The sequence below is a fragment of the Podarcis raffonei genome, chromosome 11 (genome assembly GCF_027172205.1).
Source record: "Podarcis raffonei isolate rPodRaf1 chromosome 11, rPodRaf1.pri, whole genome shotgun sequence".
Classification (NCBI taxonomy): Eukaryota; Metazoa; Chordata; class Lepidosauria; order Squamata; family Lacertidae; genus Podarcis; species Podarcis raffonei.
Genome location: NC_070612.1, coordinates 62299797 through 62316194, shown reverse-complemented (window position 1 = coordinate 62316194; position 16398 = coordinate 62299797). Strand labels below are relative to the sequence as shown.

Sequence of the window (16398 nt, the reverse complement as noted above, 5' to 3'; positions counted from 1 at the left end):
ATAGGATGCTAAAATAGGCGGGCCTTTGATATGATCCAGCAGGGTATTCTGATATTTTTTGTATCATGCTCCATATATTTAAAATATCACAAAATTTTATGGAGAGAATGGGGGAGTCATGTTCATCACCAGTGACCTCAAGGGCACTAGCCAATAGGTTCCATAAATGTGCTCCCAGTCCAAACTGCACAAACATGTAGTTTCTGCTGGTCCATGAACTGAAGAGGGGGAATATAATTTGCTCAGTAATAAAATAATCATAACAATGCAATTAACCCAAAACATATCTTTTTGACATCTGAATCTGCCACAGTAACTAAGAAACCACACAAAGAAAACCTAGAAAGGCCCTAAGTAATGCTTAATTATGAGCACTTAGATACACGATGAAGGGAAATTCTATGTATTAAAAAGTTTACTTGAGTGTCAGTATTTGTATTTATTTTTAAAAGAAATAAAAGTTTTTGCTGAACATTGCTAGGTAGTAATTAGTATAATATGTAACTGACATACTTATACTTTTTTGGAAAGAATAAAATTCTAAAAATATATATTAATGAGCAAATAGCACTTTGTTCTTTAAGTTGAAGAAGACAGACTATTTGTTTTTAACAAGACATTTGTCTTATACACCTTCTTAACCATCAATGCCTTACAAGCAAATTGCAATAATGTCACCATGTTTTCTATTATTTGACAAGGGGCAAATAATGTCAGTAATTCATAGCTATGGCATAAGTAGCCTGGTCATATGTGGAGTAACTCTGCCTGGGACTGGATTGTAAGGCTGCAATCCTTACTAGGGAGGATAAGCCTCACGGGATCAGTGGGTAAACATGCATTGGATCAAGATGTAAGAAAGATGGAACATCTAAAAATAATTGCCGTTTTGAACACTGGAATGTTAGTGCCAAAAACATTGGGAAGTAAAATTGCCAGCATTTAAACTGGTACTTGCAGCTGTGCCCTTAAGAGCAATTTGCAGGTGATAATGTTTATCACTATGTATGTAAAGCTTCATCTCTTGTTGATTTCTGCAGATTAAGCAGTTGTTTAAAGGCATAAGAACATGCCGGGCTTATTATTTGGCAACCCAACTTGAAAGGAGTAATCCCAAGGGCCACCGTCCAACACTTGAGTTAGGCACAATGAATGTAAGTGAAATCAGGGGGAATAAGAGCACAACTTTGTGTTATATTGTGACTAAAATGTTTTCGAAAACACATTTTCACATTTAAACATCATAGACTTGCACTATTTAAATTATCACGCAGCATTTCCCCAAAACAAGGTACAGTATTAATACTTTCAGATTGCAAGAGCTTAGTACACAGAAGCAGAGCTGTCAGCTCCATTAGCTCAACAGGGCAGATAGTATTGTGGCAGATAGCACAGTGCAGTTGACAAAACGCCCCGTAACATAAATTCAGTACACACAAGCACCCTGTAGATATCTACCCCAGTCCAGAGCTCCATATAGCAGTGCACATACCGAGTTCTTGTGACCATTTACTTCAATAGAGAGAAGCAACTGCAAACACACAACAAAATGTATGGGCAGCACAGCTTCCTCCACTAAATGTAATGGGAGCCCCTCTGCAGACAGATAATCTCCATGTGCTCATTAGCACAGCAAGTGATTGATTGAGAAGAGTAAGTACTGCATCTATTAAACGTGTTGGTGGAGGGAACCCTCCACTGTTACCATTGTCTCATATGACCATCATCAGTTCTGAATTTACTTCTAGATCTAAGAACCTATATCACTTTGATTAATTCTGAGTTTTCAAATCCAAGGCTAAGCAGGAAACAGGGAAAATGTTCTTTTTTCATCACAATCGGGAGATAATTCATATGACTGTTTCTGAGGTAGAAGAGTCACCACAAGGTTCATATTCCTATTAATATCTTCATAGTAAAAGGATCTTATAAGGGAACCCCATGGCAAAATTGCACATTAACATACCCTTCAAAATGCTTGCTTCCTACTACAAACATAGTACAAGGGCAAAAGACCAATATTCACCATCACTCTTGTACTGCATTGCATAGTCCTAATGTCTGTGAAGAATACGAGTTCATGGCATGGGAGGCATTGAAAAATTCAGACTGGGAACACTCTCAGCATCTGGAAGGTAACCCACCGAATTCTATGGGACAAAATAAATGGTCTGCAGATACAACTGAAGGGGTACAAAGCTTTACACACACTCCAAAAACATGACTCACCAAAGACAGGAAGATTTAGTGTCCCTTGGTTAACCTCTTCACTTGCTGCCACTCTTCATATGAGGAAAATGATTTGGAATGATTTTAAAATGGTGGGGAAACCTCCCTTGCCAACAGTGATGGCTTTGATGATGGACCACAGAAGGTCCCAATTTCCCTCTTTCTGCCACCCATCCCCTTGCATGTTGGACAGCAGACTGGTCCCTTCCCTATAAAACAACGTATTGTTCAAGGTGAATGTGAATTATATGTGAGTGGAGATAATGGCAACCACTGCCAGCCCTGCCTGTCATAACGACTACAGATGACTAATGACAAATGATGATTAGTAATACAGGATATTGATTTAATCTACTTGAAGCTATATTTCTGGAGTAAGATGATAATAACTAGTGACTAAATTTATTACAAAAAGCTACTATGAACATGTTATGTCTAATAGCATCCACTTTTTGATTAAATAAGACCCACACCTAGCATTCTATTTTCAGTCTGGCAAATTAATTAATTTGTCACCACCATTTGAAAATAAACTAGTGTGTTTTAGAATTGCTAGGGTTTTTCTTCTCAACAGAGGGGTGTTTGTTACTGTGCAGTACTTTAGTTAGCATGAAGTTTTGAATTTGGTACTTTGTTAGTGATGACAACTGGTACCGCAATCAAATTAAAAGAGAACCTTTATTTTCTCTTTGGGGCTGTTATCTTAGCATACTATCTGATGACCTCAGCATATGTTGCCTCTCTTCCTGCATCCTTTCAGTCTGGGATTTCACCGAGGTCCATACATATTCTCATTCATACAATAAGTATCCTTTGCTTCTGCAAGCATTACCTCCTCTGGGGACTTCATGTTTCCTTAACAATACATAAAATTAAGAAAAAAACATTCCATCCTTGTTATTCATGGCACTGTTGTGATCAAGAATAGTCCTGCATAGTGCCTGCTATTGAGATATAGTGAAAGAAAGAAAAATATTAAGAATTTTTTGGGGAACAAAGGAGTGGAATTATAGCTATTGGTGGCAAACCAAGATCAGTGAAGTCTCTGAAGCACTTGTAACGCTCCATGTGAGCTCGAGCTCCCAAAATTCTTCTAAGAAGCAATGTGTGTTCTTTCCTATAGGAAGGAAGGTAGCAATCTGAGTCTCTCCTTGCACAGAATTCTGCATGCCTAATTGAGCCCATTGAGCCCAATGCACTGGAGCCACTGGACTGGGGCATGGTTATAGGGAAATTAACATTTCTAATGTAACTTGGCACAGATATGTTAATACGCTGAAGCCAAAATGGAACAATAAATCAAACGTCCAGGATCACGGATGAGGCACACTGATGGCAAAATTCAGAACTGGGGAAAAATACATATTGCAGGCAACACTTCTGAAGGAAATGAACGAATGTGCACGTTGCTGCCTATTTGGCAGTAGCAGCCCTCCATATATATTTTTATTTTACTTCAGAAAACTCTGAATGGCACTCAGTGATCAGAGAACAAAGGTTGCAATCCACCAGGAACTCCTCATGAAAAGAAATGAGGCTGGTGCACAGGTGTCATCCTGGAGGATTGTGCTCAAACGAGAAACCCAAATTGTCCCCATCCTCGAGGCCCAGGCACACCAAACAAATGAAAATTCTCTTCTGCACTTTGCCAAGGAAGTTAGGGATTTCCTTTCACTGCCATGTCAATCCTTTAGGGAAACAAAAGAAGAAAACATTTAGTATGGTATATATTTATTGGTGCATATGTATCTTCCTCTAAAGAGCACAGGGCAGGATGCATTCATAGGAGTCCCAAGTGGTGTTTGTCCTGTGGCCCAAGCCAGACACCCCAACCATTTCCTGGGCTCTATTAAAATGCTCTCCCCACCTTTCCCCACCTTCTTCAGGAATGCCCTAATCATGCCAGGAGCCTCTTTTGAGTCAACTGTTCAAAAGGAACAAACATGCAATTGAACAGGAATAAAACATGCACAACACTTCAGCACTCCTAAACATTACTCAGGTAATATTGTGATGGATAGTTTTATTAAAATGGCAACACCAATGTAAATATACTTGATGAGATCATAGATACTACTTCACCAAACCTTTATTAGGCATTGTAAATAAAACATGCATATATAAAATTTTAAAATATATACAAATAAAATTTTGTGATAACAAGGGTTTTCATTGGAGTTTCTTCCCGCTAAATAGTGTCATTCACCGCTATAAGAGATACTATTCATAAAAACTCAGCTACCCTTCCAGGTCAATGTCAGACTGATAGAATTTGATATTTTCATTGTGCCATGATATTAGACTACCCAGAAAAGGGGATAGCACATGTTTGCATAGCTGGTTGTACAATGGACAGTAGAAAAGAATATGTTTTACTGTGTCTGGCACATTCAAAAAACATCCACAATGTCTATCGTTTCTGGGAATGTACAAATATCTGCCCTTGACAAAAGATGAGGGGGAAATGTTCCGTTGGGCCATGCGTTGGACTGGAATTATATATAGGTGACCCTGTTATCTGTTGGATTTAAGCCATAAAACTTGGGGGAGCAAATTTTATTTACAGCTGACTCAATGTTTTGTTTTTCAATGTCCCTTGATCTTGATTGAATATTATGATATATTGCTCACTTGAATTATACAAGGGTTCCAAGTCAATACCAATAGATCTGATTTTGCTATGTAAGAGTTGGAACCCTCTGAATTTATAAAAGTCCTTAAGTAAGCCAGAGAGCCGATTCAAAGGTTGGCAACAGAAATGGCAATGCATATTTTATAGTGCTGGCCCACACCCAATATTCCATCGTGTGTATACCTAGTTCTGCACACATCGTCTCATACTTGATTGAACTTGAGAGCCCCAAGATACGTCTCAAGAAACTTGAGTGTATCATATCTAAATCACTATTATATGCTTGTATCCATATTGGGATCCCAAAAAGTAGCTGGGATGACCCTTTAGCTTGAAAAATCTGATAGCAGCCGGTCTAAATAGGTTACCTTTCTGAAAATAAAAGTGAGTAACTGCCTGTTTTATAGCACTTGTGTGATGGTTTGACCATCCATTTTGCATGAGTCACATGACTCATGTGGGGCATGGACGGGAAGACGTGTGTCCCAGTTTTGGGAGTCAACATGTTGGAGGGTATGGTGTTCAACTTTTTATTTTTACGCATGTGGTTTGTGTGTGTGGTTTGGTTGTTTCTGGCTATCCCTTTTTCACTTCTCCCTATGTTGCTACTGTAAAGGAGGAATTTAAAAAAGAAATAGGGTCCACTAGAGAAAAGAGAAGCAATGGTAGAATGTTATGTTGAAGGCATGCAGGTACCCAGACTGAGCTCCCCAATTTATAGTGGGGAGAGGTTATGGCACAAGGCAGTAGAAACAAAGAAACCAATATATAGGGGAGAGTTAGTGCCTTACTCTTCTGGTAGTCTGAAAGAGTTGTAGTCTTTATTTATGAACTACTCCTAGATGTAATGTCATCCAGGATAATCAGTGATCAACAAGAATGGTATGCCCATTCTTTTTAAATACTGTATTGGCCCGAATATAAGCTGCACCTGAATACAAGCTGCACCTTTAAAATTGGAGGGGGGAGAGAAAAAAAGAAAAAATACCTGAATATAAGCAGCTCCATTCCTCACTGCTCCTGGCTGCATACCTGGGGAGGGGAGATGTGTTGCGTTGCCGTCGGCCTTGGGGGAGAGGACGGGGGACTATGCACAGGGCGGGCGACACTTTGCTGCCCTCCTGGCGCTGTTTGCCCCGCGCTCCTGGCTGCACACCGTAAGGTCGCAAATATAAGCCACACTTCTAACTTTTCACGGTCGGAATTTGGGGGGAAAGTGAGGCGTATATTCAAACCAATACAGTATTGCCTGAACTTTACAAAGATGCACAGAGAAAAATTTCATTCACACCCTCCCTACAAAAACCAGTGTCCAATTCAATCAATAAAATTTATATGCATTGTCAAAAATGAGAAGCAAGAAGAATCTATACCTTACAACCCTAAAGCAAGTTGTGCTTACGTCCCATTAAGATAAATGGGTCTTAATTAGTTACAATTCATCTGTCCTGTTGATTTCAATGGTGCTTAGTGATGACTTTCTTGTACTAGGGCCCTAGAGCTTTGGTTTGTTTACAATATGACATCTTATCTATCCTATCCTACCCTACCCTACCCTACCCTACCCTATCCTATCCTATATCAATGTGGAATAAAGAACTACAACCAAGTGCATTCTTATTGCTGATATTTACCTTGAGAAGTAAACGCTTATTCTGGAGAGCTATTTCCTGAACTAGAGAATGAAATTCAAAACATGCAAAATGCAGCTGCTTTTTTGAAGAAAGCATTTGATATTCAAACTACAAATGCAGGCAAATGGGAAGAGACCTGGATGGAAAAGACTTTGGAAGGAGGACTGGGTAGACTCTAGAAAGACGTCATTAAAAGTATATGAATGCTGCAAATCATTTTACTTGTGTTCTATAAGTCAATCAGATAGGTTTCATGGACTAACCTGTTTACCATTTCAACCTGATGTTTGGAGATCTTTCCCATATGTGGGCAGCACAGAATAGCGCACCACTTTAAAACGTGAATTATTTAAAAGTGTACCATTGCATTTTTTAAAAATAATGAGTTATTTTCTAGCAGCACTAGAAAAAGCTAGCTAGACAAACCATGTAAGTATATGGATTTGGAACAGACCACCTGGAGTTTACCCAGTTCTTCAGCGTCTCTTACACTGCATGATCATGAAATAAAATGGAAATATAATGCCATAATTAATTGTAAATTCTTACTCCTGCTGGACTGAAGTTATTTCTGGCTCATTTGAAAGACAGCTTGCTCTGAAGACAAGTGGAAATTAACAGTAGTAAAAAACACACACAACCCTCTTTTTAGACAGTTAGGGAAGTAATTCATTTATTTTAAACATAAGAAATATATTGAGGCGAGGCATAAAGTTTTGTGGGCCAAGTTCACTTCCTCAGCTGCATGAAGTGATTATAGAGGCAAAAAGAACTGCCCTCCCTGCTGAACCCACAAAACTCTATGCCATAATAAACCTGATTGTCTTTAAGATGCCAGAAGACACTTTTTTTCGTTGAAACAGACTAACATGGCTATCCCATTGGAATCAGCCACTTTAAAAAGTCTTAAGGGTATGCAAGGTTAAATACATGAACAACTTATTCCTATAGACAGTTGCCTGGAAGAAGAAGAAGCAGTAGTAGTAGTAATAACTACTACTACTACTACTACTAATGGTTATACCCAGGTCTTTTTTCAGCTGGAACTCACTGGAATTCAGTTCGCGCCCCTCTCAGGTGGGTTCCATTGCCATTATAAGTTATAAGTTCATGGTGAGTTCTGGCACCTCTTTTTCTAAGAAAATAGCACTGGTTGATATTTTATTGTGCTTTTAATACTTCGTTGGGAGCCGCCTAGAATGGCTAGGGCAACCCAGTCAGATGGGTGGTATCTAATTAATAAAGTTGTTGTTGTTGTTGTTGTTGATACACTACTTATACCCTGCCCATCTGGCCGGGCCTCCCCAGCCACTCTGGGTGGCTCCCAACAGAATATTAAAAACATAATAAAACATCAAAAAATAAAAACTTCCCATAAAACATAATGAAACATTTAAAACTTCCCAATACAGGGCTGCCTTCAGATGTCTTCTATTAGTCCTATAATTGTTTATTTCTTTGACATCTGATGGAAGGGTGGGCACCACTACTGAGAAGGCCATCTGCCTGGTTCCCTATAACTTCAAATAATAAATAATAATATAAATATTATTATTATTATTATTATTATTATTATTATTATTATTCACTTCTGGCAGTGAGGGAACTGCCAGAAGGCCCTCGGAGCCAGATCTCAGTGTCCAGGCTGAAAGATGGGGGTGGAGACACTCCTTCAGGTATACAGGGCCAATGCCATTTATCATAGACCTGTTGAGTTGAAAGGGATCCCAAGGGTCATCTAGTCCAACTCCCTGCAAGACAGGAATCTCAACTGAAGCATCCATGGCAGATGGCCACCCAACCCCTGCTTAAAAACCTCCAGTGAAGGAGAATCCACAACCTCCCAAGGGAGACCATCCCACTGTTGAACAGCTCTTACTGTCAGAAAGGTCTTCCTGGTGTTTAGTCGGAATCTCCTTTCTTGTCACTTGAAACCATTGGTTTGAGTCCTACCCCCCAGAGCAGGAGAAAACAGACTGGTTCCCTCTTCCACATGACAGCCCTTGAGATATTTGAAGATGGCTATCATAGCTCCACTTATTCTTCTCCTTTCCAGCCAGGGTAAACATACCCAGCTCCTTCAACCATTCCCCATAAGGCTTGGTTTCCAGACCCTTTATCATCATTTAGGGCTTTAACGGTCAGCACCAGCACTTTGAATTGTGCTCGGAAACATACCAGAAGCCAATGTAGATATTTCAGGACCGGTGTTATATGGTCCTGGCAGCCATTCCCGGTCACCAGTCTAGCTGCCGCATTCTGGATTAGTTGTAGTTTCTGAGTTACCTTCAAAGGTAGCCCCATGTAGAGCGCATTGCTGTAGTTGAAGTGGGAGATAACCAGAGCATGTACCACTCTGGCGAGACAGTGCGCAGGCAGGTAGGGTTTCAGCCAGCATACCAGATGGAGCTGGTAGACAGTTGCCCTGGATACTTGGTCCTGCACTTGGTCCTTTATGGGCACAGTTACCCCATTCAGGACCAGGGAGTCCCCCCACATGGGAGTAAGCTGAATTCTATTCGCTTAGCTCTGGATAAGCATGCATAAAAAAGGCTATGTGCTACATCCAAAAAGTTTCTATTCACTAAAATATTACGCTTCCCTCTATAAATCTCAGGTGCTGATGTACCAATATTAGCCACCCCGGCCAGATGTGGCAAAGCAGCATCAACAATATAGGAGGTGGCTGTGTGCCACTGTCAATACATCCAACCACCATGGAGCCAGCTTTGTTGATGTAATGCAGGAAACGTCATATGTAATCATCATGAATGGTGCTGGGGTTACTGGGGTTACATTGTATAAACAGGATTGCAGATTGGCTTCGCTCCAGTTCTAAGCACCATTCAAAGTGACTACAAGCTTTAGAACTTAGCGGTAGAGCTCAAAATTGTGTAATAAAGTAATCTTCTGGCCGCTTATGCTTTTGGAAAGGTAGACTTTGATCCGCACAGCTTCTGTAACAGCATCATTAGTTACCCTCAAATAAACAAAGGCTTCTAAAGCTCATGCAATAGTTGTGACAGCCAAAGCATAGCCAAACCACTTCCTCTAACATAAAAGGTGTCAGGGTTGTTACCAGCATCTAATGATCTGTGGCTTTGTGACAAGAAATACTATGCTATATTCTCTTAACCACATGATGACTACCTATGACAAAAGACAGGCCTGGAGGTCAGTGAGAATGTATTCTTTAGATAATTCCCAATGATCTTCAGCTGTCTCAGTTTGATTTAGAGTTCGTGAACAGGATCAACTGGTTTCCTACAAAGTATTTATTTTCAAGCAATTTGCCAGATATTATATTAGAGATCTGCATAGCTAAGTAAATAAGTATAAATATGTGTGTGTGTGTGTGTGTGTGTGTGTGTGTGTGTGTGTGTGTGTTACACAGGTCCACAAGGAATCCAAGTAAAAATAACAGTTTATTTAAGGAACATTTTCCAAGCTATCAGCACAGCAAATCTGATTAAGAGGTATGTTTCACTCAAATCAATGGGACCTATTTTTATCAAGTATTTCTCCAATCTGGTACTCTCCAGGTGTTTGGGGTGAGAACTCCTATCAGCCCCAGCCAGTGGTTAGGGATGATGGAAGTTGTAGTCCCAAGCACCTGGAGGGCATCGAGTTGGAGAAAGCTGGCTTAGGATATGAAGTGTGGCTGTGATTTTTGAATGAGCTTAGTGATAAGTGCATAGAGTTCAATGATACACACCAACCTTGGAATAAATCCCATTGAACTCAATGGGATTATTACTGAGTAGGCTTGTACAAAATAGCACTGTTTCCTTGAAATAGATATAACGCCACTAATTACCAGAATGCTGCCTTACTTTGCTGATGCTTCCCTCAGCTCTTCATCCAGTCTGCATGAATAAAAGTTACAGATGTTTCCAGGGCAGGGGCAGCGGGGGGAGGAGAAGAAGAAGCGAGCAGAGCATAAGACAGAAGCAGGCCAAAAGCAGAGCAAAGATCAAGCAAGGTACATGCTTTTTAAAAATTCAGCCCCAGTGTTATAGATCTTCAGTTCCCTATGGTGTCATTGACCTATCAGTTTCATGTTTCATATATTTAGTTACTCTGGAAGTGGGCATATAAAGGTAGCAGAGCATGGGTGTCTGTGGCATGCATTGCTGTACAAAGACGGCAACAGTGCTGTAACTAACGAGATTTAAGTTAGCAGCTGCAGGCAAAGTCACCTATTTTTCCAATTTAGCATTCTTTAGTTATAAACAAGGCTGAACTCAATGGAACTCATCAACAGAGTTCCATTATACAGAGCTGTGGGAGTTCTTTTGTGCCTGTAATAGTCAGCCCATCGCACTTCCTCACAGTCAGAAACATAAACACAAGCTGCAGCAGAGCAAGAGTGTTACCTTACTCTTCTCTGAAAGGACCTGTCTTCTTCATACCTTTCAAGATAAAAGTGGGTGAAGGACAAAAACATAGGTCAAATGATATGCCATTGCCACCTTTATGCCAAGTATTTCACCTCTATAGTTAAATGAACAAGGAACCTATTATTAATGCATCAGCTAGTTTAAATGTACAGTTTTGGGAGATAACCTGCTGTAGGAAGGAAATGGCATGGAATGCATTCTTTTCCCCACCACAGCTTTGCAAACCGAAGAGAGAATCCCAAGATACCATTAATATTCCAATAATGATTTTGTGTCTTTGAAAATCTCTTCTGGATTATAACTTCAGGCAGCAGTAGAAAAAATGCTTCTTGGACCAACAGGGAAGCAAAAGCTGGGTTTTGTACCTGCTGCTGATGTGAGTGCAGATGGTATCAAAATGTGGACTTGCATCCACACAGTTATGCTCATTTGGACCTTATTCAATTGGCTGGAGGCTCTGCATGTTCACATCCAGAGCCACTATGCACACAGAAATGGATATGTTATTCCAGCTTTTTGGAGCGAGAACAACAAGTTATGATTATTTCAACACCTGATATGGTTGTCCAAGGATTTGTCAAACAGAGGAAATGCCACACTTCCAGAATCTTTATCTGTTCAGAAATAAGGCACCAGATGTAGATATTTTAATGTATAACAGTGGGTCCATATGCCTTTCTACCTTGGTTCCACCTCCCTTTTAATGCCTATAGGATAGCACCTCAGTAGAGCCCAGTTTTCATTGTTTACATTGATAATCTTTAGATGAAATGTAAACATGTCCATGTATCATCAGATCATGTTTCCTTGGGCTTTACCCAACATCTTTTATTATGATGTTCTAAACCTTAATCAGGGGATTTCAACTCTTTAGCATCTGCAGTGATGGGTACATTTTAAATATATGTCTGTTTAAAAACCTGACATCTTAGTTGCCTGTCAGGTGATAGGGATAGGAGAAGGGAGGCTGATTGCAACATGCCAAATCTAGGTCTTCCACATGGTGCAACATAGCTATTGTTTATAAAGAATAGGACTTTTCAATGCGAGAAATATGTACAGTAGGAAAAGAAACAAAGAAACCAAAGCGATAAGAACCTTGGAAGTATTATGATTTTAAATTTCCTCAGACTAGCAATTTGCTATCTTCCAAATTTTCAATCTGATTTATCTATTAATGGAACACCCTAATTTGTGACATTCATGCTATCTCTGGGTATCATTCCCTTTTGACTTTATTATTTCCCAACAATTAGCAAGATAATATTTTCAGAACAGAACTTCCTTATTTTCCACCATATTTCTCAGGACTTATATTCAAAATCTGAAGTCTCCACATATTTCAAGCTAATTATGAGCTCTCCTAGCTTCATTTATAAAAAAATATGTCAAGAGAGACAATATATATACACAAATGTTATTATGTAAATGCAAAGCATGATTATTACTAGTAGTAATAATCCTGAGACACAGAATGTGGGAGGGACAGAGAGTGAAAAATGTTTGCTTGCCTAAGGCCACCTAATTAATTATATGGCAGGGGTGAGATCTAAATCAGGGACTTCCATCTTCACAGCCCAGTATCTTAGCTTCTGTGCAAAATCAGTTCTAATAAAATAATGTAAGAGGTGATGCTCCCATTTGCACACAATTTTAATCTACAACAAAGTTCATTTACCCAGTTCATATCTTCATGCTTTAGAGCTAACTACATGTTACACTGTTCACACTTGTGGGGAAACACACTCATAAACTGACCACATGTATTTTAGAGAAAAAGCCGTTGTGGAGCTGCCAATCTGGACTGAGCCCCTGAGCCTGACTGCACCTTTGGATCAGAATGGGGAGCGTGTTGCAGACTAGGTACCCATGGAGGTGCGGCAGGCGGGGGGGGGGGGAGAGAGAGAGAGAGAGAGAGAGAGAGAGAGAGAGAGAGAGAGAAAGAGTCCATGGCAGAGGAACTATCTCTGAACCCTTTGGGTCTTGCACCAGCAAGGGCAGACAAACAGGGGAAGCTTTATTTCCCCCTCTGTTGTTTTGAACAATCCCCCTTCCATTAAATAAGTATGGCAGCAGCTCCAGGGCTGGTGTAGTTTGTCTCACTTGTATGGGTTTGTGTGTGGGAGTATGTCAGGGCTTGGGTCTTTGGTCCAAAGTCTTCCTCACCTACCTTTTCCCAGCCCATTCCACCAGAGTGATGGCGGTTGATCTTTCTGCTGCTGTAACAAAGACGTCTCTGTGGATCCACCTCCTTCTCCACCCCCAGAAGGGCGACTGGATACAGTAGCCCCTTGGCCTACCTTCCTGGGAGCATAAGATTGCTCCCTAAAATAGCAATTATTTAGTTTCATAAAGGTAACATTTCTAATTATTATTCTCTTATTGTTTTTCACTTACTTGACAATACTTTCGGGGATATTTACATATTCCATTGGAATTAGTTCGCTGAGCTCTGCCAAAGTGCTCACATATTTTATCTTACTGCTGAATTTTGAGCTGAAAACACAAAAGTACCATTAATTAATTAATTAAATAAGATACATTCACAAATATGCAAGATACGGAGTGCCATGATAGTTTTCCATGTTCAGTAACAAAAAGCTGAATCAATCACTTTTAAGTTTCACATGTGAACACTCCTTCACTGTATCTTCAGTATATACTTAGTGTTTTTACAGGAGCATCATGGAGATTAGAAGCCCACACATGAGCATTGCAATGTGGGTTGACATTGCTACCCTCATTTTGTAGAAGGGGAAGGCTGAGGTTAAATGGTAATGATTCACCTGAGGGGTGGGGAGTCTTTTTGGCCTAGGACCACCCACCTGTAAAAGTTTCCTCACAAGGGTGGAGGGAGGGTTCTGCTTTGCCAGCACATTCCCCACAGGGACCACACTGCAGGATTTAACCCTATGCTCATCAGTTGATGAGTGGGAGATTAAATTGTGATGCTTTGGCTATGCACCAGTTTCCTGTGAGTGACTGCTGGATGCACCTAATGCAGAACAGAACCCCATCAGCTGATGTCTCCAGCTGGCTTTAGTTTTGGAGGGAATGACCTCTCAGGCCAAACTGGACACCCTGTCTTAAATCAACTACTAATCTCATTGCTGAGATAATATTAGGATAAGGACTCCTTGGCTCACAGCTCACACTTTTTACCAGCATACCATCAGCTTTCACACAGTAACAGTTTCTCTTGGAGGTATTTTGAATAAACCATTTGATGGCTTCCCTCATAACATTTTTCTTGTCCATTTCTCTTATTCTGTTAACAAAAACAGCTTTAGAAGGACCTCTGACCAGGCACCATCTCAGCACTTGTAAGAGTTTGGAACTATTACCTTATAAAAGGCCGTGTCACTGCTAAAATTGTTCTGATAAACCAAGAGGGGTGAACAATGATGAAGGATTTCAAGTTCTTCCTTAACCTGTGTTTGAAAAGAAACACATTTAAGCCTTCAAAGCAATATATATTGCCCAAGAAAAATCTTGGTCATGTGCATCTTCTGCCCTAGTCAGGATTCATGCACTTTTGGCATGCCACACCAAATGCCCTTTTTCTCTAGCTTTTGGTGGGAAGTGTGAAACTAGCTCCTGCATATATTAGTATATTGAAGGAGAAATGGGGAGAGGGCTTTAAAATAATAGGTATGGCAAGCCAGACACAACAGATAGAAAGCAAGCCATGAGCTACAGACCGCCTGTCAATCATCTGGTAACATCTTTTCATCCATCCCAGTCCTGGCATCTTTCTCCTTGGTGTGGCTCCGTTCAAGTAAACAATCATATAGTCTTCAGCAACCATGAGTTCCAAGGTACTTATTACATATCTGAATGGAAACAGAGAGAGAAAATGAGTGAGGAGAGGGGGACAATGAATAATTTGTTCAAAACCTATTCTTTGCTCTTCAAAAGAGTACAATCTTGTGATATAAGCAATGGCTAAAGTTTTCATAAATTTCACTATTAACTAATAGGGCTCCTGTAGTCAGTGGCAGACCTGGGCTGGATCTACATTTGTTTTCTAAACATTTTTTAAACTAACGTTCTACAGTGCTTAACAGCAGTTTCCCATTGCCGGTGGCTTCATCTGCTGTCACATTTTAATAACGAATTTTTAATGTAATAAATGAAAAGTGTAGATCTGCCCTTGGGCTTTCATATTTCAGCAGCGCCCCCCCTCCATTCTAAATCATTGTTGCAGTGCCCCCTGCAGCCCACACTCAGCTCAGTGTGGGTGAACTGGTCATGCTACCCTCTGCAGTATCATATGTACCAATCCAACCCCACATGTGCTACATTTATATGCTAAATAACTACACATGTGGCGCACGTCAAAATTGGCACAGATACCATACACAGGTGTGTGGGATATTTAACCAAGAGGGCCATACTAATTTTATTTTTTTAGAACAGTGGGAGCTCAAACAAACAGCAGGGAAACGTCTACACCTGCTTCCATTGCGAGGAAAGTCAGAAAATAAGTGTAGAAACCCCAGGACACAATGAGTGGCAGGAAATTCAACCAGAAGACTTGCCTCATCCTTAATCCACAATATGGTCAACATTTGAGACTGAAGTTTTATTATTTCAGCACTGGCAGGTTAAATGGAGATCAAGGAAGCCATTCCTTATTTGAACCAGAGAATGGCTGAATTCATACTTAAGAGTAGATGACATAGGAGTCACTTTGCCATAGCTCCTCCACTTATGATAAGTTGGGTGCAGGAAGGAATTTTAGTGAGTGGGGCTGAGGTGCATTGAGGGGGGGGCAATCTCATAAGCCCCATTTGCAATTTAGCTAGCATGCCTCTGCTGATATGATTCTCCTCATTCCTCCTTTCCTCTACTACCCAAGTGGAATAGGAAAAAGTCACGAGCAGCAGCCGCCATGTCAATATATGGGACCAGGGTCAAAGGCTGGAAGATGCCATTCACTGGCTTTGTGTATGAGCTGTCATGTATGAATAGTCCCTCAAAAATTCAGTTAGGACAAATTCCATCACCAGTAGTGAAGCAGGAGAAAAAGAGTTGTCATTATGGGTCATCTCTGGGTGATTCTAACTCAAAACAGCATAGACATATTACAAACCTTGGAGAATAGCAGGAAGGAGGCATACAGATCTATGGGCTCTAATTCTTTTTTCCCTTTTTCTTTTTGCTTTATGTGCACAAACCAAACGTCTTTCACAGGGAAGCATTAAATGACAAAGGAACACACATTTCTGATGCATTTAGGTCACTTTTAAACCTTCAGCTTATCTCTCAAATAAGATTGATATCTATCACAACACAAGTGCAGGCATTAACTTCAAAGGCATGATGACCACATTGTTCATGCCTCATCACTCACAGGAAAAGGTTTTCCATGACATAGTTGTAATCAGTTCGACTGCTGTCTGGCAGAAAACATGCAGCAAACACAATGATGGCATTTAGACCATCCCCATAGTATCCTGTGGAAGAAACAAAAATGCATTTGTTTCCCATAAAGTATGCT

General features: G+C 40.3%; 1 protein-coding gene across 9 annotated transcripts in view; it reads right to left on the bottom strand.

The window, feature by feature from the left end:
- Positions 1-3752: 3752 nt before the first annotated feature.
- PRUNE2 (prune homolog 2 with BCH domain) overlaps positions 3753-16398 on the bottom strand; it is a 129334-nt gene continuing 116688 nt past the window's right edge. For 3 of the 9 annotated variants that reach the window (XM_053407729.1, XM_053407731.1, XM_053407736.1), the window contains 8 exons: positions 16252-16354; positions 14597-14728; positions 14240-14326; positions 13293-13391; positions 10872-10907; positions 10329-10361; positions 7045-7092; positions 3753-3917 (listed from right to left, as the gene is read on the bottom strand). In XM_053407729.1, the coding sequence (XP_053263704.1) occupies positions 3887-3917; positions 7045-7092; positions 10329-10361; positions 10872-10907; positions 13293-13391; positions 14240-14326; positions 14597-14728; positions 16252-16354 (569 nt within the window). In that variant the 3' untranslated portion in view covers positions 3753-3886. Of the gene's footprint in view, positions 3918-7044; positions 7093-10312; positions 10362-10871; positions 10908-13292; positions 13392-14239; positions 14327-14596; positions 14729-16251; positions 16355-16398 lie in introns of all 9 variants that reach the window. The other 6 variants (XR_008332656.1, XM_053407732.1, XM_053407733.1 and 3 more) reach the window with 6 other exon arrangements.